Genomic DNA, 21,511 nt, shown 5'->3' on the forward strand with positions numbered 1-21,511 from the left:
AACTGAAGATGCATTACAACAACAAGCCCAGTTCCCTAACCTTTATAAAGTACTACACTGCTGCATGCAGTCTTTCCCCGCTCAAAATAACCACCTGTCAGGAGCAAATGTACTCAAGTGTGGCAACAGTGAGCCACTTACCTATGTAGGAAGTAGTATACTTTCTTGCAGGTGGACTGTAACTGGCCGTCTTGCTCTCTGTGGCCTTACCAACCTTTTGTGTCCTATTCTGTAGAGCATAGCCAGGCCTACAATACAGGACACAGTTGTATATTAGGCTACTTTATGGTTGGCATACTTTAGTGGTTTCACTGTTCTCCTTTGTTCTAACTTTGAGTTTTTGGGGTGGGTGCGGGAGGGGGGGAAGAAAGTAGAGCTGTGCGTTCTTATTTTCATAATGATTATAAACAATTTCAGTGTAAACATCAAGCATAGACATCTACCTATCCCCACTACCTCCCTAGTAGACGATCTTTAACTACTGACATCGCGGTGGGCGGTCATGGGTACTACCAATTTCATTATTTTGAATAATCCCCTAACAACCTAGTTTTCAGAGTTGTACCCTAACACTTACGTAAATTACGTACTTTTACTTACAAAACACACTTAGCCTCAGCAGCAGTAGGATACGTCCATGTTGTAACTTGAACATTTGACAACAGAACTCACCTGGACTGACTCGCAACGCCAGCCATAGCTTTGCTGTTCATTGCGGTCACTGAATCAGCAGAAGTCGCCGAAACCTCCAGGCGATATGACAAAGATTGTAATCAACAACTGTCGAACCAAACCAATATATTTAATTAAATGGCCTTTTCATGTGTTGCATCGCCTTATTTAAAGTTTTGTTTTACCTTTGTGATGCATTGGAAATCCGTGACTAGGTCTACAATGGAATGTCCATTATGACAATGAAATGTTGCTGTCAAAATTCCATCACCCATTGTCAGCGCACAACTGATGCGTTCTGATGTGCTGAACAGACTTCGATGTTAAACTCAATTTGCAAGGACGTATTTCTCTGTCGTTTCACATAGGCTAATACATTTAATTTGTTTGCTTCAGTTAGTAAAATAATTTCTAAACGTGTTTTGTAAACTTGGGAGAAAAGAAATAGGCCTATCATTTTAGAAACTTGTAAACTCTATGCTACATAAACCTAGATTATTATATTCTGCTTCTTTGATTTGTGCTATTTGTTTGGCATGATCTTGTCGCATACCACATATAATTGATAAAATAGCATTGGATAGGCTACAACAAGTCAATAACATAACCAAATAAATTGGCGCAGATAACGAGTCTGGATGGTACTTGCTGAGGCAACTATCGACAGAATAGGCGCCACGGTGGGCTGAGCGTAGGCTACTACCTTATTTGCGAATAAGGTAGTATTACATTAAAACGATAGGTAAATAGGTACTAGTTTATCTAAATCGGCATTTATGTGCCATTTATGAATGCACTATGTAAGCTGTTTTTCAAAGCGAAAGCTACTTTCGCCTAATACGTTAGCCATGTTGGGAATGTGTTTGCCTCATATGACGAGGCTCATTTGTTGTATTGGCCTTCTGAATTCTATATAGAAAAAGCTCTTCCCATACCGGGAGTCGAACCCGGGCCGCCTGGGTGAAAACCAGGAATCCTAACCGCTAGACCATATGGGAGAAGATGCCAGCTATCTACGTGCTGACACTGTCGAATCTTAGCAACTAGATTGTTAGACCGCATCAACGAGCCGGAGCGCTTGGCCAGCCGTGTGTAGGTGTAGAGCCCTACGATGGTCACCACGGCTCGAATCCGCCCTTTGCCAAACCATGACATAAATAATGGAAACTATTTCCTTGTAGAATTGTCCCATAATCATGTTTGTCGTGTCATTATATCTCCAGCTCGATTTCACTATGGATAGGAAATCCTTTCTGCCATCATTCTACTTAATAGTTATCTCAAATACAATTAAGGTATTTGGCTCTGTCCCCCACTGTTCACTCTGAACAATATGGGATATGCAATTTGTTTAAAGTACATTGTTTTTAATGGCTGTTATTGTAACTCTGAGAATGTTTTTTAAATTTCTTAATTTTATTGTTTTATAATTTTAACAATTGTTAAAATTAGGGATATGTTACGGCCCCCTGCTCTGTGCTACTTATTCTGGCGTTACTTCACAGGTGCCTTGTTGGTGGAGTACCAGGTCATTTGCGCAATTGGGAGCACCTGTGACCAGATGTTAAAATGTACCTGACTCTTGCCTGAAGGAGGGAACTCTCTTCCCACGGACCTGTTGGTTCTTTTTGGGTTTGCATGAGACAACATTGCTTCAGCATACTTTTCACACATCTACTCACTCACACTACTGATGCAACTGACTTTCACACTACACATTTTTGTTAACTGGTTATTTCAAATAAATTTGACCTTGTTTTTTAAATGCGTCAGTGTGCGTCTCCCTCTTTGTCACGGCCAATGAGCCAGGTCGTGACCGATAATGAAGTACATAATAATATCAAGCAGGAAATAAAATGAAAGGTAGGCAGCTGGTTGGATGTTGGGTAAAAGTTTTTATGGCAACTGAAGGACAACAATATTTACAACTTGTCTACTATCCATGCACACAGGTACAGACAATTGCCAAAATATCCACTCACTGAGAACTTTATTAGGAACACCTGTACACCTACTTAGTCATGCGATTACCTAATCGTGGCAGCAGTGCAATGCACAAAATCATGCAGATATGGGTCAGGAGCTCCAGTTCATGTTCATATCCACCAATAGTGATTTTGACTGTGGCATGATTGTTGGTGCAAGGTACGAGTATTCCTGTAACTGCTGATCTCCTGGGATTTTCATCCACAACAGTCTCTTGAGTTTACTCAGAATGGTGCGAAAAACAAACAAACATTCAGTGATCGGCAGTTCTGCAGACGGAAATGGCTTGAGGATGAGTGAGGTAATGGAGAAGGGCCAGACTGGTCTAAGCTGACAGGAAGTTGACAGTAATGCAAATAACTGCACATATCAGTGAACAGATCTCTGAACACACAATGCGTCAAACCTCTAAGTGGATAGACTACAGCAGCAGAAGACCTAATACGTCTAATAAATACCCAATAAAGTGAGTGTATATTTTCAAATAGAACATGCAAAATATGTAACTGAGGTGAAGGGTATAGCTTATTAAAGTACAGAACCGTATGAACATATTTACACTTACACAATGAGGCAACATAAAAGTAGTACAGTAGTATGTATGTGAAAATAGCAGTGTATAACAATATGTGGAAAGTTCCACATTAGATGTAGAACTGACATTACATCACTACTGACATTAGATCAATGATTGCAATTTATTACATACACAAAAAAAGATTACAATGTTATATACAGTGCCATCTGTAATGTTTAGGACAAAGACATATTTTTATTTGGCTCTGTTCTCCACAATTTTAGATTTGTAATCAAAAATGCATATTCTCAGCAAATATTGAAGGGCATGTTTACAGACTTTGGTTTCACCATATTGAAATTACAGTGTGTTTTATATATAGTAACAATAAACATCATATTTTTCTCGGCTTTTTCTTGCCTTTGGTTTGTATTATTGTTGGCATTAAACATGAGGGCCAGAATGTCCAAATTCCAATGAATGTCAAGGAAGCCATTATGAGACTGAAAAATTAAAATAAAAAGTCTGTAATGTCTGCTTTGTTATGCCAAACCTTAGGTGTAACAAAATCAACTGTTTGGAACAGCATTAAGGAGAGAGAACATGTAATGGGGCATAGGGCATGGCAAGCCAAGTAAGACCTCTACAGCTGATAGCTGAAGAATTCTCATCATAATGAAGAAAAATCCCAAACATGTGTCCAACCGATCAGAAACACCCTTCAGGAGGCAGGCGTGGATGTGTCAGAGACTACTGTCCACAAAAGACCACAGTCATGTCTCAGTGGGTCACAGACTTCAACCAGTCATGCAGACAGAAAATATGCAGTAAACATGACTGTAATTTACATCACATAAATATGTCCCAAACATTATGGTGCCCTGAAATGGGGGATTATGTATAAAAAGTGCTGTCATGTCTACATGGTGAAACCAGAATGCATAAAAATACCCTTTAATAAAATATGAGAACTTGCACTTTGAATCGTTTGTTTATGAATATAAAATTGTGGTGTACTGAGCTAAATTAATGTTTTTATCCCAAGCATTACGGAGGGCATTGCATATTACAATTCTTATGAACATATAAACACAACAACAGCAACAAAAATATCAACGAATAACTATATATTGTTGTTTGTAACAATATTAGCATGGTGGATATGCATAGGTATTAAAGGAGACTGGGCTTGGGACTGGGGCAGTTGGAATAGCCAGGGCAGGAGGGAAGGTGAAGGCTGGGTCTCCTGAAGTACTGGTATTGTTCCGATTTTGCCAAGGACTTCACAGACCTCTTCGGAAGTACATCTGCGCCTACCTGGGAGAAAATATAGACGCCTCCACATGCTGATCACCTGGAGATATCAAAGTAACATTAGTTATCAAATGTATGAAAGTAACCAAGAGACCTGTACTAATTATACTGTGTGCCTAATTATACTGCAATGCCTGGCATTACAGTCATTGTTGTACTAAACAAAGAAAAAACAGAACAAAAAGTATATGTATTTACTGTACATTCATATAATTTAAGGTAACATGGGTGTAAATATTGTATAATATAATAATTGTGGAAACTGCTCTATTATTTAAGTACTTAGCTGGGCAACTACATAATATGGGCAAGTTAACAACAACAACAACAACAATAATAATATATTAATGGAAAATAAAGGAACATATACCAAGATGTCTGAATGACAGTAAGTTAGGCCTATGTCAATAAACAATTGGCAGTGAAATAAGAGCAACAATAATACATTTTATGTCTAAACCTTCACGAATCAAACGTGTATACAAATTGTCAATACTATTCATGACGGTGATATTTTAAAACCGTAAAGTGATCGCATGTTAATGTACCTGGCTACGACGTTGAGAAACAGACATGCAGAGACATTATCCCGTTTACCTGTAATTTTCCCACATAAAAAACGAACAATTGGAACATTCAAAATAACAATAATACATCGGGAATACCTCAACAACATAAATATCATTCGAGGACCCGTTAATAGTAAAATAATTATCTAGATAGACTTACCAAAAGGAGCCCAGGGAAATGATTCGCGCCAGGCGATTTCGAATAGTTAAGGAATCCGCACTGTAAGGACGTCATTCGTTTTTCTCGGAACAGCGACGCAATATCAACGTGCGGCCAAGAATATATCGCATCCGAAGTGATAAGAACTTCCGTTGAAAATGAATGGGAAAAGTTAAGGAATCCGCACTGTAAGGACGTCGTTCGTTTTTCTCGGAACAGCGCCGCGATATCAACGTGCGGCCAAGAATATATCGCATCCGAAGTGATAAGAACTTCCGTTGAGAATGAATGGGAAAAGTTAAGGAAAGTTAAGCTTAACTATCCGCGGCTGCCGCGCGGCTAATCAGTTACACCTCCATCTATTGATATGTTGTGAAATAGTGTCAGCTCCAATTGGTTTTAGTGTCCTATGTGTATGTACCTTTTTTAAATGACACTTTAAGAAGTATTATGTGCGTACAGGGGTACATTCTGAGAAGATAAATATGGTGAGCATAGAGAATCCATGTTTTCGAGGTTGTGACAAAGAATTTGACAGCCTTAGGCACCTTCTGGCATGGGGAGGAAAAGTATTAAGAATGTGATTATACATTTTCTTTCTTAAGAGGCTAACATTAAGGGGACATGGTATATATCCTGAAGAAGACACAAAGACACTTTTAAAGTTAGCAATCACAAATAAACAGAATACAGTATAACTGGTTTAAATACAGTATGTAACCTATTGTAAAGCCAGCCTGGCACTAGTAGAGATGGGCAATCCACACTATTTTCTGTGTACACATAAAAGGTTTTTGTGGAAAATATCCATCACTGCTCAAACTGTAGCTTCCAGCAGGCTGAGAAGAACAAGCTGAAGGAGAAGAGTAAGAACCTCAGGCCAAAGGCAGTGATGCATGGGAATCATGGGAATCTACTGAGACCACATTTTATTTTCTGAACTCTGTCAAGTTGCAGTAACAAAATGTAATTGGCTGATTATTTTTAGGCATACTTTCAAAGTTGTTGGGAGCTGTAGGATCATGTTTGGTTTCTAAGGTCAGAGAAAATGGTTCATTAATGAAATGGCTCCTCAAAATAGACTGATATAAGGCTATAAGGCAAAAATGAAAAACACAGGAATGTGAAATAATAGAACTGAAACATAAGTTTGTTTGAGTGCTACATAATAAAAAAAAGTAAAAAATAACTTATTAAATACATTTTATTAATGGATTTACAACTGTACAAAATATATGATACAGAACTTCAGTCTATAAAACAAAAACAACGGAACATATTCTGCACAGTTCTACTGAGACACACACAAACCATGAAGATTATGCTTTGGGATGCTCAGGTATGCGGTGTGTGAGCATGTCCTATCGCTGCAGGCTGAAGGAGACAGGGCATGCATGTATCTGGGCATCATCCTACACTATACACAGAGAAGTTGAGTTTGGCACAAGATATGCCTGTGAGAAACTGGACTGTACATATGGAATTCATCTTTGCAGTACTGAACATTGTTTCAAACAGCTCCACGAAGAGCAGTTTCACCTACCTAGCTCGCATTACAACAACACATCACTTGATCCCTATACACTCGTCAAACTTTATTTGAGCTAACGAGAGTTGGCCCACGACCACCTTGCGAAAGCTTCTCAAACATTTTTTGCACTGAATTATGTAAAACATACCAATTTATATGAAGCATGTTTTTATCTTTACTTACAAACTTTCCCATGATTAGTAGAGAGAGGACATTGCAATGAAAAAAGAAAGGCAATCAACATTACATTTGCATCAAAGCAAACTGCACCATAAAACGACAGTTTGTGTAAGCTGAAACGATGGATGTTAAACCTTTACATTCCGAAGTACATTCTCTTCTGTGCTTTTATCTTACTACCCCACTAAATACAAGACCGTTATACTCCTAACCCAATTCTATTACAAAATCTCAAATATGATGCACCCCTTGGTACAAAAGTTATTAAAATGTCCTAACCAAACTACACAAAAAGGTTTAGAATTAAACAACCAAAGATCATTCATAATAGATATCCTTTGGATATTAAAAATGATGTAAAGTGCATTCTTTTAACGATGTGCAAACAGTAAGATAGACAGGAACATGCTTATTAAGTGCAGAAGGTTTACTTTACTAGCATTTTGCTGGGATGTTTTACGGGGTCTTACTGGCTCACAACCCAAGCTAGTGTGCCCTTCACCATAAATCCGCTGCAGAATGCCAAAGGCCATATTATAGTGTTGCTAGCTTAATATGGCACTGTTATACATGTTGAAATCAGTGCTCTTTGCCAAATAAGATAAATGTAAAGGAGAAGGGTGAAGTTTTTATTACATAAACCAAAATATTGTGTCATAGGTACACCTGAACCATTCTTTTCCAAATGTGGGTCTGAGCTGTCATTACCAGAAGGGTTCGCTATTATTAAAACGATTTTGTTCTTAATGAGAAAACAAGCTATCAAAACAATTCCAGGTGCAATAAAGTGCTATTGTGATTCCCTTACTATAAAAAGCCAGAGTGCCAGCCTGCTATAATAGCAATAATATACTGTTTCCAAAGCCGCTGAATTAGAAACATGAACTCTCCATGCTAACAATAAAATAATAAGAACTATTATTTTGCATTCTTTAATGAACAGGATTGTTAGTTTTTTTATTTGCATGTTCTCTTTTTTCCCTGCTACCTTGTTGACAACAAATGTTTGTGAATTTCAAGATAGAATGCAATATGTATTATTACAATGGGAACAGAGCGCATGAATTTGGATGGAGTATGGATGACGGAGACAAAGTTCAGCTGTATGATTTACACCTTTCTCTGATGTTCCTCTTCACAGACTGGTAGGACATACACAGTAGCTAACTCACTCTAACCCCAGTGCTTTGGCTTTGTACTCCATTTGGATTTGAAATGAAACAAAGAATATGGACTTAAAAGTGCAGACTGTCACCTTTAATTTGAAGGTATTCATATCTATTCACAACCATAGAATCAAGACTAGAAAATCAAAGCTTTCTTATACCCACATTAAGGAAATTATTGAATACACCTGACTAATCATAAACAGCAGAGAAGCGAACTGTCCAATTACTTTTGATCCCCTAAAATGGGGGGACTATGTATAAAAGGGATGCCGTTTCTACACGGATCACCCAACGTTGATGTAATACCCTCTAATTAAAGCTGACAATCCGCACTTTAATATTCACCTCATATCCATTGTTTCATTTTAAATCTAATGTTTTGGGAGTACAGAGTCAAAAGAACAGAAATTGCACCACTGTCCAAATACTTACGGGTGGCAGTGTACATTCTGTCTATTCCTAAACATAATCTTTCAGCAACCACCCAATTCATCACATGGCACAAATATTTAAAAGGTTTTGCATCTTAAAAGTTTGTATAATTTGTTACTCTCATTTCATGGATTAAGTACGGAGTGCAATCAATATTAACCTGGGCCTGGTTTAGCATTTCTTGGATAAGCATTATTTAAAAAAAAAAAAAAAAAACCTCTGTATGCATTATTTGATGGGTTTTAGTGGTCCGGTCACATGACAGATACAGTCCATTGTAAGCAGAAGAGACACATAGTCATGTGATCAGCCTGTATGAGATGACTATTCACTGTGACACAGTGTTAATTATTTGTGGACTATACAAATCCACCCTCCTTAGCAGTTAAGGTTTGAGTGCAAAATTATGAATTCCTTTTCCTTTAGTTTCCATTATGTGTGACTGTAGTTTTGGGAAATGCTTAGAAAGAAGAGCACTGTATTCACCTTGAATTGTATTTATCTTGTTTGGCACTGAAGTCAGGCTGTATGTCTTGAGTTACAGAGAGCAGCGTCCATTTGTCAGTACAGTACATGTACAGCCTGCTTCTCCAGTATGATGAAAAATAAGGATTTTCCAATGTCTGATGAGATGGGAGAAACAATGCCAACAGCACACGTAAGATTTCCTGGGTTTTGTACAAGCATTGTTTCAAATGAGTTTGAGTTTTAAAATGGGGAATGTTTGTCTGTGGAAGGTAGCAGTGAATCCCTTTTTACTTAAATATTAGATGGCATAAGTTCCTATTTGTCAGTTATGTGACCTGTAAAGAGAAAGAAAGAAAAGATACATTTTACAGAAAATAAACATCCATTGAGCATAGCAAGACATCTTCACTTGAATCTGCATTTAAACAGCATAACTACTTAAATTCTCTTCAGATGGTGGTTTTGTGCTTCAAACTAATTTAAATATTTGGATTCAAATACTGTTCTATGCTTTACTGAGCTTGAGGTGTATTGGAACCTAACAAAATACAAAAAAACCTAACCGCACATTGGGTCAATTGCACAAGAAAAGATCAATTGAGCACAGAAAGGTATTTGAATACAAAACAATTATTACCTTGTGGGTGAGCTGTATGTAGACTGTACTTTGTGGATGAGCTGTATGTAGACTGTACATTCTGGATGAGCTGTATGTAGACTGTACCTTGTTGATGTGCTGTATGTAGACTGTACCTTGTTGATGTGCTGTATGTAGACTGTACCTTGTGGATGTGGTGTATATAGACTGTACCTTGTGGATGTGGTGTATGTAGACTGTACCTTGTGGATGTGGTGTATGTAGACTGTACCTTGTGGATGTGGTGTATGTAGACTGTACCTTGTTGATGTGCTGTATGTAGACTGTACCTTGTGGATGTGGTGTATGTAGACTGTACCTTGTGGATGTGGTGTATGTAGACTGTACCTTGTGGATGTGGTGTATGTAGACTGTACCTTGTGGATGTGATGTATGTAGACTGTACCTTGTGGATGTGATGTATGTAGACTGTACCTTGTGGATGTGTGGTGGGAGCTCGTCCTCAGAGCCCTCTTCTGGGACTGGGTCATGTTGCCTCCCTGCCTGGGCCTCCTCTGCCCAGCCACCCATGGGGAGCCGGGACAGTCTCGGGGCAGTCCTAGACCCCCCACCGAGTGAATCTGGGGAGGCACAAGATGACCAGCACAGTGTTTAGAACAAACTGGGAGAACACAGCTGTGTACAGGCTGTGTTCAAGTTTGGACACAATGTACTGTACATCCCAGGGCAATGTCAAGCAGTGAGAATTTGCAGTGATTGTTCAGCTCACCTCCACCGTTTCAATTCTAGACTATTAGAATATGAAGTAAAATGAAGAACCAGACAGTATTTTTCTGTGAATAACCGTAGCCTCTGTCTCTTCTTTGCTTTCTGAGGCTGTACTTACACCAGACGTGTTCACGGTGTGGAGCTCGCTTCCTTTCGGCATCCCTGATAGTGGATTATAGCTGTTACACAGGCTGTGTAGCGCACGCGTAGTATACGCTACCTCAGGGGTGTCAAACTCCAGTCTTGCAGGGCCACCTGGTGTCTGCTGGTTTTTGGTGCATTTCAGCATGAGTGATTAAACTCCTGGCTAAATTCCCTTCATTACGGCTCTTTCAACCTGCCACCTAATCATCCCCTGATTCAATTGGCAAAAACATTGCTCTCTCCCTCTCCACCTCAGCTGGTGCGTGGTGAGCGTTGGGCGGGTCCTACACATTGGTAGTGGTTGAGGCGCGTTTCCCCCTCATCACTGTAAGCACTTTGATCATCTAGAAAAGTGCTATATAAATGTAATGATCTATCCATCTCATTTAAATCTTTCATTGGTTAAAAAGTCCACACACCATGTTCTCAAGGCCTTATTTGGCTGCTGATTGAAAGGAATACCTGCAGACACTGCGGCCCTCCAGGACTGGAGATTGACACCCCTGCACTACTTATAGGATACTATAAGCAAGCCTCGCTTCTACCCGGCATATGCTCCGCTTCCAGTGTAATCCCAGCCTGACCCCCCTTGGAGTTTTTACCTATGGTTCCCCCGTAGTGGCGCTGGGCGCTGCTCTGCAGCGGCGCCCCCTCCTGCTGAGCTGAGGCGGCGCTGGGGAAGGTGTTGGAGCGGGGGAGGCTGCGGGGAGCCTCGGCGTCTTCCGGAACACTCTCGCTGCTCTCGTCGCTGTCCTCTCTGTGCCACGTGTGACGGGACAGCTCGCCTCTGGACTGCTGCTTGTGGAGCTGAAGGCAGGTGCCCAGAGAAATACAACATTACCCACAATACATAGCGCCTCGTGTCTTAAAGGGGCAGTTAGCCCCAGTTAGACTGTGGAAGTCTGGAAAATGCAAAATGGTGGTGAGTGCTGGTGCAGGGGCCCTACCTCGTGCATGTAGAGGGCGTGGATGCTCATTTCCGTTGAAGCGTATTCTGACAGGACCAAGCTCGTCAGCTGACCCTCCCACGCGCTGCTGCCAGAGCTCGCTGTGCGGGCATCGGTGCTGCAGCCGAGAACGGGAGAGAATGAGGGAGAGAGAAAGAGAGGGGGAAGCTAAATAATGGGGTGTTCGAACTGGGACTCACAACTTCAAGTAATAGTGCTTCACATTCATGTTTAGGCAAGTTCAGTAATCACCGAACATTAACTTGCCAAACTGCAGTGCATCGTCTCAGCTCATCTTCAAATAATTGACGAAAATAATGTTTCGAGCTCTTCATCAGACTCGACTTCATTAGGCTCGAAAGGTTACTTTCTGGTGTAATATGGTCACGTTATCTGGAGCATATACAGATGGCTCCAGAATTATTGGCATCCTTAATAAAAATGTAGAAAAAAGGCTGCATATAATAAAATATAGCTCATTATCCATGTTGTTTATGTTCAAACATACAGGAAAACAATATACTTTTATCGCAATACAATTACTCTCGTGTTTAAATTTTTCAGTTTTTTATTTAGTAATCTCATTTGTTCTGAAAACGTGCAATGGATATAGCTGGTCGCATCGACATTTGGTTTTTACTCTGGGAGATTGGAGTGCGTTTATATATTTGGCTAAGGACAACACAGTCTACTGTACGTTGGGTGACAATGGAACGTTCATGAACATTCTGTGATTTCAGCCGAGCGACACTCTGTCTCTGCACTCTAAACTGGCCTAAAGGCTTCTGGGATAGTTTAAGGCTTGCTCTCTTACCCTGACCCTGCCATGGCCCTGCCCCCGGCGGAGTCGTTGTGTGACGGGCGGCTGGAGGTGAAGCTGCCACGGAGGTGCTGGCTGGTGCTGAGAGGGGAGAGGGATCGCAGCGCTGAAGCCCCGTCGCTCCCGCCCACTCCTGACGCGTGATTCGCCAGGGAGCCGTCACTTGCGCCCACGCCTGATGCGTGATTGGTTATCGAGCTGTCCCTCCCCAAATGCAGCGATGCCAGGGATGGAGGTCCCACCAGGAGGTTAGCAATGAGACTGCGAGGCTGAAGACACAAAGGAAGAGTTCAGTCGACACTACAAGGCAACACAGTGCTACCGGATTCCACAACTGGACTCCTCATAACAACCGAAATACATGGATAAAAGTAATTCATTGGTTTCTCAATGTGAAGGAAATTGGAATTGTTTAGTACAAACTTACAACAAACTGGGCATTAATATGAAGGACTAAAATGAGCATAAAGGCCCATCCACACCAAGGACTGTAACAATAACAATAACAAAGTTAGCATCCACACTGATGAATGATAACATTATGTATATAGCCTCTCGGCTATGTAAATTCAGTTGGATTTTGATTGGCAGTCAGTGTTTTATCATTCACACCGGAAGTGATCCCGACGATATCGTTCCTCACTGTTGTGGTCGTTATAGTTGTGGTGTGGACTCCGCCATCCACTTGAGTTAGAATTACTTTTTAAATTATACATTTATAGTTATTTTTATAGTTATCGTTCTTTGTGTGGATGGGCCTTAACCATACTGAAGACTGGATTCAGTTGAGGACAAACTGGGAAAAGGTCACACAGAGATCCTCACCTCGGACTCTGACTGCATGGACTGGATGGAGGTGAAGATGTGGTTTTCGCTGAGGACTCCCTGCTGCCCCCCGGTGGCCTCGCGCTGCACCTTCTCCTTCAGCTGGCTGATGAAGTGCGTGCTCTCGCGCGGCGGCTGCCACTGGGGGTTGGTGATGGCGAAGTGCATGAGTGACAGCTCCGTCTTCCCGTCCTCGGCCTGCTGGTAGATGGAGGCCTCCGTCTTCCCCGCTGACATCCACTGCCAAAGCAAACGAAGAGGCAGGTCACAGACCGATACAGATTGATTAATGACTCTGTGCACAGAGGGCACAGGTACACAGAGTCTTTTAGTGGCCACAAACCCAGTGCCCTATTAAGTTTCTTTACACTTATGTTTTTTTGTATTAGGAACAGACTTGGGTGAAATAGGTCATTGTTTTGGATTCAAATACTTTTCTGTGCTCGATTGATCTTGCCAGGCGCAATTGAACCAGTAGTGGGCGCAGTATTTCATAGGTTCCAAGACACCAGACAACCTCTGTAAAGACTATTTGAATCCAAAACATTACAGTGGTGTTTATACATCGCCTGCCCATTTCAGGGCACCATAATGTTTGGGACACATGGCTTCACAGGTGTGTGTAATTGCTCAGGTGTGTTTAATTGCCTCCTTAATGCAGGCAAGAGAGCTCTCAGCAACCATTGGTGTAAGTATTTATTGGCAGTGAGAGTAAACCTCAGTTCTGTTGGAAAGGGACACTACGGTCACTGCTGTGTCTGAAACTAACGGCCCGCCCCCTCAGCTCCCCCGGAGCTCACCGCGGGGTGTCCGTGCTGACGGACATCCATCTGGGCGAATGAGCAGGTGTCTCCCACCCCCACCACCTCCACGGTGAAGTTGCGGAAGAAGTCGATGATCTCCAGCGACTTGCGGCGGAGGCAGAAGATGAGGATGAAGGGCGTGATCATGGGACTGAGCAGCTCCTCCAGGATGAACACCTGAACGGGATGGGGGCAGGGCAAAAGAGAATACAGCCAACGCACTCCTGACATGATAAGAACAGCAAAATAACTCACAAGGAATCAAAAGTAATGGAAACAGAAACCTGTAGTCCTGGGATCAATGTTCTCTTTAAGCAACTTGACAATAACTGAAGTAGAGTGAAGCTGTGGACACTGAGCCTGTTTTGTTCCCCAGCACTCAACACTCATGTGCAAATCCTCCAAGCACGTTCATTGCCTTTTTCAACATTCTGATAATACCACTCAGGTGAATACACTAGAATTACATTTCTTGGTGCACAACCACAAAATGTACCAGATCTGGGTCAAGTCTGTAATGTTTTGGATTCAAATACTTTTTGATGCTTACTGAGCTTATCTGGTGCATTGGAACCTATGAAATACTCTCAAAAAGTGCACACCCGCCTTCTGGTCCTCTTGATTGGAACAATTGTACCAGGCAAGACCAATCGAGCACAGAAAAGTATTTGAATCTAAGACAATTACGGATTTGACCCAGGTCTGGTATGCACAGGCATAGCATGTAACAGAAAATGAATGGGGTGAAAGTAGTCTCACTCACTGCTTTATACTGAAAGAGTTGGGAGAACTCATCGCGGGTCTCATAGCGGTGGGCATTGCCCTGCCAGTGGTCAGGCATGTAGTGTATATGTGCCAGGATCCCCTTCAGCAGCTGCTCTGGGCAGAACACCAGGTGTTTGTCCGGGATGAAGGACCTGAAGCGAAAACAAGTACAGTGTAATGTCTAACTGCTGTACAGATCCCATATTTATACCAGTTGAATATGCCCAAAGAAAACAAACTGGCTTGAAAATTTATTTTACTCATTCCCTTACTTTATCCCTGTACCCTACCCATTTTCTCAACCCCTGTACCTGTCCCTATACCCAGTCCAAATATCCTGCCCCTATACCCATCCCAATATCCTGCCCCTAGGGGTGCGCAACTCCGGTCCATGAGGGCCGGTCTGCATACTGGTTTTTGTTCCAACCAATAGCCTTGTTTTATATTTGCTGACAGCTCTATAAATAACCCTGGTACAAGCCTGTACTTGAGCACAGTAAAAAAAAAAAAAAAAAAGAAAAAAAAGGAAAAAAAGGAAAAAAAAAAAAGGATACACTTGCGGTCAGCAACTGTAGCCAGTACTCATACACATGTCAGAGTCTATTAAATAATTAAGTCCATAGGATAACATAAAATCCTGAAACGGCCCTTATTGTGCACCCCTGCCCTACACCCAGTCCCAATATCCTGCCCCTAATAACCGGCCTGGGTCAAATACAGAACTGTTTTGGATTCAAGTACTTTTCATGAGCTCAGTTGATCTTGCCTGGTGCAATTGAGCCAACCAACAGGACCGGAAGGCGGAAAAGCTCAGTAAATCGTGGAAAAGTATCTAAATTCAAATCCATTTGACCCAGGTCCGATACCCAGTCCCAGTGTACCCATAATGCCCGGCTGTCCCTCACCTGCAGACGGTGATGCAGACGCCCAGCAGGGTGATGCTGGTGAGCACGTGCTCCACAGCCAGCACGTCCTCGTCGTAGATGGTGAGGGCGATGAGCACGGCCAGGATGGAGCCGGCGAAGAAGGCCACGTTCTTGGCCACCACCGTGCACAGGGGCGACATGAAGCAGTTCATGTACTTGGACGAGGCCTTGTAGCCCTTGCTGAGGCGTGACATCAGCTCATGGTCGAGCTCGTTGAAGTGGCGCAGGTAGCACCGGCCGTACAGCGACCAGCACCGCGCGCCCAGGCTGCCCGGCTCCCGCTTGATCACCTCCGTGTAGCTGAAGAAGGCGTACAGGATCTGCCAGATGAGGACCACGGGGCACAGCAGGAGGTTGGCCACTCCGATCCAGAGGATGCGTGAGCTCAGCTTGTCGGCCAGCTCCTGCCGGTTCCCGCCGCGCTTGTACTCCGGCTTCAGGCTCCACTCGTTCTCGAACAGGGACCCGGGGCCCCAGAAGAAGATGAGCTCGAAGTTGTACTTGAGCCCGCGGGTGTAGAAGACCGCGTCACCCAGCATGGGCAGACGGAAACGCACAGGGAGCAGGGACTTGTTGACCATGGCCACCATGTAGTTCTTGAAGCGCAGAATGCGGTGGTAGATGTCCAGCTCTGTCAGCTCCTTCTTGTGGATGCAGATCTGGTGCTCCTTCTGGATCTCCACGATGCGCGCCTGGACCTCCTGCCAGGTGAAATACGGCAAGTCCGCCTAGGAAAAAGAGAGAGGGGGGGGGGGGGGGGTGGTTGTAAGCTCTGTTACACAGTCCTGTTTTATTGTGCAATATTCTGCTGTTCTCAGCTGACTGTCCATAAACCCTGAACTGAAGGTCGTGGCAGGATGGGTATTGTTAGTCCTTCACTGTTATATAGTATAGAACTGCAGTGTTAAATTAATTTAGAATGACATTATGAGGTGTTTTTTTGACCTAAACTGATTCATTCAGGGCACTCAAAACGCACGTGACAGACGCATCACCAGGTTAAATTTTTAAGGCTACTTTTGGTGTTTGAATGAAAACAAGTATGTGTTATTCTACATAAAGCAGTCCAAGTTAATTAGAACCAAAGTACCTTGAAACGTTTTCACTGAAAAATCTAATTATGTCATGTAAAAATTATTGCATTAATTTAATTTGTGCCATTGTGCTAATGAGCAACGAAATTAAAATGAAAAAAACTTAAACCTTGCCCTGATGAAGACCTGAGGCAAGGCTTGGTAACATTCTAATAAATACTGGGTATATGGGGCTTAAGTGTGCGGTGCTCATTTTGTCTTTTTAATATATGACTACGACCACCAGCGCCTTATATTGAATTACGCTATGCGTTTATTCCTCCGTTTTTTAATGAGCTGATGAATGTCCCCACAAATGTACAAAAAAGGCTTTGTTTTTGGTTTTGTTTTGTGCTAATAATGGTGAAGTCTCAAGTCTGCAGAGCATCTGTTTGGCAACCCATCTTTTTTGCAGTGAAAAAAACGAAGAAAATAGCGTGCAATTTTTCCCTTGTGACTCTCTGACTCTTCATTATCTTTTATTGGATGGTGCAAAGACTGCTTCCTCACCCCAGCCCTTGAGAAAGGTATGATACAGAAAGTGACATTTCTCACCATCGACATCTTCAGTGCATTTGTGTAGAATGAGCGGATCTCCCAGTAGCAGCAAATATTATAGATAAATTTGATGAGCCTATGAAGCCAGAAGACTCCCGAGATCACCATAATGCAAATGCCCAAAACATTGTCACGGATCCTGAAAAACAAAGCAACAAACTAAAAAACTGTGACAGACTCAGAGAAAAATATATGGTAAAAACCTGTGTAAATCTCACCTGGAACTGCACACATCTACTGGCAGAAATGCATCTGGAAGAGTCACTTTGGAAGAGTCTGTATGGTTCACCATTTTGTTGGCAAAGAGGATATCATAGTCCACACAGTTTGCCAGAAACACAGTAAAAGCAACAACAAACACCAATTGCCTGCAGAAAAACATAAAACAATTAGCTGAAATACTAAATTCTCAAATTTACCAGTGAACCACCAGAAGCAACAAATGGCTACTCTGGATCATTATGTAGACAGAGCACTGTTATTTTATCTGTTAGGTTATTTGGGTTGTTTGACTAACATTGAGGGTGCACAAACAGAAACATCACTTTGCAAAAACCTTTTAACGTGTAAATTTCGTAATACTCACACAAGTTCAAATATCTCTCCCAGCAGCATACACGTGAAGCCATTCTTCTGGTGCAAATTATAAACGTTACATATGTTAAGGGAATGCTTACAAAACCCCACACATAAACAAAACACTGGACTAAAAGAGATAAATAAATGTACTGCTACACAACATACACTTTCTGTGTAACATTGACATACATGCAATTGCGCTTCCTGTACTTTCTGCCTGATATAAGTTGAGACATACAGTTACCCTTGTGTACTTACTAACCTCTACAGAATATGATATAATAAGTAAGTCTGCTGTAGTGAAGTAGCTGCAATGATTGGTATATCTTTAAAGAGATGCAATAAGGATATTCTCTGAAAGAAGAGGTCCAGGTTCTCTATATGGTGCCATTGAGCTGGAAAGAAAAAAGGAGACAAAATTATAACCACACTCCATAGGGTGTAACGAGTTATGTACTCTAACTTGGATGTCCTACAATGTTTGAATGTTGAGGCTTTTTTAAAGATGGTTTGGTACTGGTCTTTTGAAGACTATTACGCTTGCCCAAGTAACATAACATATTTTAACTAATAGGCTGTCTGCCTTTTAGTGGGCTACCTATAGTATCAGAAGTTAACCTTCAGTGAATATCCATACAGAACAGACACATTATTACATTACATTATTGGCATTTGGCAGACACTCTTATCCAGAGCGATGTACAGTTGATTAGACTAAGCAGGAGACAATCCTCCCCTGGAGCAATGCAGGGTTAAAGGCCTTGCTCAAGGGCCCAAAGGCCCAACGGCCCAACGGCTGTGCGGATTTTATTGTGGCTACACCGGGATTAGAACCACCAACCTTGCATGTCCCAGTCATTTTACCTTAACCACTACGCTACAGGCTGTCCAGCTCTTGTGTTTATAAATTACATAGTTCTCATCAAAAGAAAATGATTAATTTCCTGTTCGGACAATATGCACTTTAACCACATGTGATTTTTTAAATTAGAAATCTCAAATTGTGAAGTACAGAGGCAAATAAATAAATTATGGTTCTTTGTCCCAAACATTATGGAGGGCACAATATTTATATTGTGGCATAATAAGCATTTTTAAATGTGCTAGCACTGGGTTTTAATTAAAAGATAGCACTGGTTTGCAGAATATACAGTATGTTAGGTTTCACAACATCAGTGTAACATACACAAATGTAGAGAACGCTACAGGGCTAGTCTGCAGTCATTTATGCAGTCCCAGTTCATAGAAAGACAACCATCACCAGGGTTTGACTGTCGAAAGTGAAGGCCCTCAAAAAGGTCTATTCAAATGAGCAGACAGACTAATTCACTGAATTGAGAAGACAGCCAGACAAGCACTAAGAAATGGTTACATTTCAATCCCTCTGGAACATGGACCAGCAGATTCTCCTCTCCTGGTGGAGAGTCATTGTAGGACGCCTCCAGGCGTTGGTACTCTGTGTCAAAATGGGCCATGGCGTGATCTACACCGGCATCCCCATCACAGGATTACCTATACTGCCTGTATGAAGAAGATAGATGCTGACAGTAAGTATTCTGGGCATTGGGTCAGAGCTAAAAGACTATGAAAAACAACACTGAGCAAGTTGAATATTGCTAAACAGTTCCAATAGAAACAGTAAAAAAAAACGAATATGAAGCACCATGTATAATCATTTATTCATAAATTATGTGGCTAGCAACTCGAATCAGCCAAATACAAAATATAATACACATTCAAAGAGTAAAAACTGTAAAAAAAAAAAAAAAGTACGAAGCCTAAATACTAATTGTAACATACAATTTTGGAAACGCGTCTGAGAGAATGTCCAAATTCACCATTAGAGGGTTGCATATCAATAGCCTTTCGTCCAATATAATTACGTGGTGGCATCGTGCTGCAAAATTATATGATTAAAACTGTAAGTTTAGCCTACTGATTGTGGGCCACGCTGTCACTGGTGTTCTGATGTCAAAGGAGACATGCTTGTTTTTGTGCGCATGTCTTTACTCTTTTGTATCTGTGCGAAGCAGCTATAGCACATGACAGTACACTCAGCTGCACAGCGTTACTTCATTGCGAAACAGAACTGGCCTTCGTATGGGCCTTTAGGAATGGACAGGAATCAAGAGAATAAGCATATTTTTCAAGTGGTCAAGAAGTACTTTTAAAAGGTATTCGGAAACAGGGCCGCGAATTAGACGCTACAGCTGTGATATTTCGCAAAACCCATGTTAAGCAGGTAATGGAAAACCACATAGGCATCGACAGAGTGCGTAATAACGTTACACGTTAGCAATGTCAGGTAGCTATCGATCGCTAGATCTTTTAACATTAGCTACAGAGTAACTCCGACGTAGCTTTGTGATGAGTTATGTTATATAACAAACACGTCGCAAAGTAATGACATATAGGCCATTCTGTTATTTCCCCCTAATCAGCATGTACCATGCGAACATCCAAGTTATACAATTTAATGACAAGATTAAACGTAAACCTAAGCTCCAGTTCAATTGGTATATCTAGTTTAGTCGTCCTTAGAATACCTCCATTCCAAATTAGATCCACCTCTGATCTCAGCTGCTGCTGAATTGACATTCACTGCGTCTGTGGCTAAAAAACAGAAATGCGGCAATAAATAATAATGTTTAAATATAGACGTTCTCAACACAAGCTGCAAGCACATGGTAGGTAGATACGATAGCTAATCAATGTTGGCGATACATACACAATAACATTGCTTTTCAATTTACGATAAACTACCAAGTACCTCAGAATCACTGTTTCACATTGATGGACGATATTTATTTGCATCCTTGCACACTATATTCCAAGATAGAATTGCAACACACTGTAAAGCTATTTAGCTAATGTTACATATTTCTTTTGTTTCACATAACGATAAGCAAAACAAGCGTTACACCCACGAGTCCTGTAACCAAACAGGAACAACGCTAGATAAAGCTAACGTTAGTCTTTTTGTGTAAATGATCCTTTAATCCTTACCTTGACGCTTATAAGAACCTGATTGTCCAAGGTGTAGTAGCTAGTTGGCTAGCCTGCAGCTTATTTTATTCCGTCTTCTTTTTTTTCAATCAGTAAAATGTGGTTTCATTTTCCAAAACACATTAGGTTATACTGTCAGACTGTAGTGATGAACATGAACTGAAGCCAACCACGAACAACAGCTTTGACGTAGTTACAGGAACAACCAATCAGAGAAAAATGTGGCGAGGTCTTGGCAAAACCACCAACAAAACAGTACTAGCAAAACGTAGCTACAATATCTGCTTCAATAATATCCAATATCAGAGGTGTTATTTCTAATGATGATGAGGTGATTTCTAATAGTTATGTACAAAGAACCTGATAGACACTATAGAGTATCGCTGTCATTTAGCTGAGCTTTTAGTTGCTGTTCTATAGGCTATGAAAACAACAAAGCTCTTATACGGCCCACTACTATAGGGTTTGGTATTTAGTCTTTTTTTTTTGGACCGTGTTGATTGTAAGTACAAAAGGACTCAGTTTAACGCAGTTTTCTACGTAGTGTAGGGATCCCATAAAACCTTCAAATATGTCCTGCTGTAACTGATGGAATTACATTATTTTAAGGGTACACAATAAAGTTGCAGAATTATTTTTCATTTTATTTATTTTGGCAATTTTCAGGTTTAATTAGAACACCTTAATGCTACGGGGCACAT

At 41.3% G+C, this 21,511-nt stretch overlaps 1 protein-coding gene, 1 long non-coding RNA gene and 1 other non-coding gene across 3 annotated transcripts; all 3 read right to left on the reverse strand.

Moving 5' to 3' along the window:
- Positions 1-1,598: 1,598 nt before the first annotated feature.
- Positions 1,599-1,670, reverse strand: trnae-uuc (transfer RNA glutamic acid (anticodon UUC)). The gene has a single exon. It is a non-coding gene; the product is annotated as a tRNA-Glu (tRNA).
- Positions 1,671-2,547: 877 nt separating this feature from the next.
- Positions 2,548-5,439, reverse strand: LOC133125216 (uncharacterized). Its single transcript, XR_009708392.1, has 2 exons — positions 5,219-5,439; positions 2,548-4,529 (listed from the first exon to the last, which is right to left on the reverse strand). It is a non-coding gene; the product is annotated as an uncharacterized LOC133125216 (long non-coding RNA).
- A 965-nt stretch (positions 5,440-6,404) lies between these two features.
- Positions 6,405-20,951, reverse strand: atg9a (ATG9 autophagy related 9 homolog A (S. cerevisiae)). The gene is made up of 16 exons (XM_061236461.1): positions 20,811-20,951; positions 20,351-20,417; positions 19,177-19,325; positions 18,156-18,199; positions 17,812-17,876; positions 17,444-17,593; positions 17,223-17,364; positions 15,574-16,322; positions 14,667-14,820; positions 13,901-14,080; positions 13,101-13,340; positions 12,270-12,544; positions 11,456-11,573; positions 11,111-11,315; positions 10,071-10,216; positions 6,405-9,333 (listed from the first exon to the last, which is right to left on the reverse strand). Exons 3-16 carry the CDS (start codon positions 19,277-19,279, stop codon positions 9,325-9,327), a joined length of 2,580 nt encoding a protein of 859 aa, XP_061092445.1. The 5' UTR covers positions 19,280-19,325; positions 20,351-20,417; positions 20,811-20,951; the 3' UTR covers positions 6,405-9,324.
- Positions 20,952-21,511: the final 560 nt, after the last annotated feature.

This window comes from Conger conger, chromosome 3, assembly GCF_963514075.1.
Source record: "Conger conger chromosome 3, fConCon1.1, whole genome shotgun sequence".
NCBI lineage: Eukaryota > Metazoa > Chordata > Actinopteri > Anguilliformes > Congridae > Conger > Conger conger.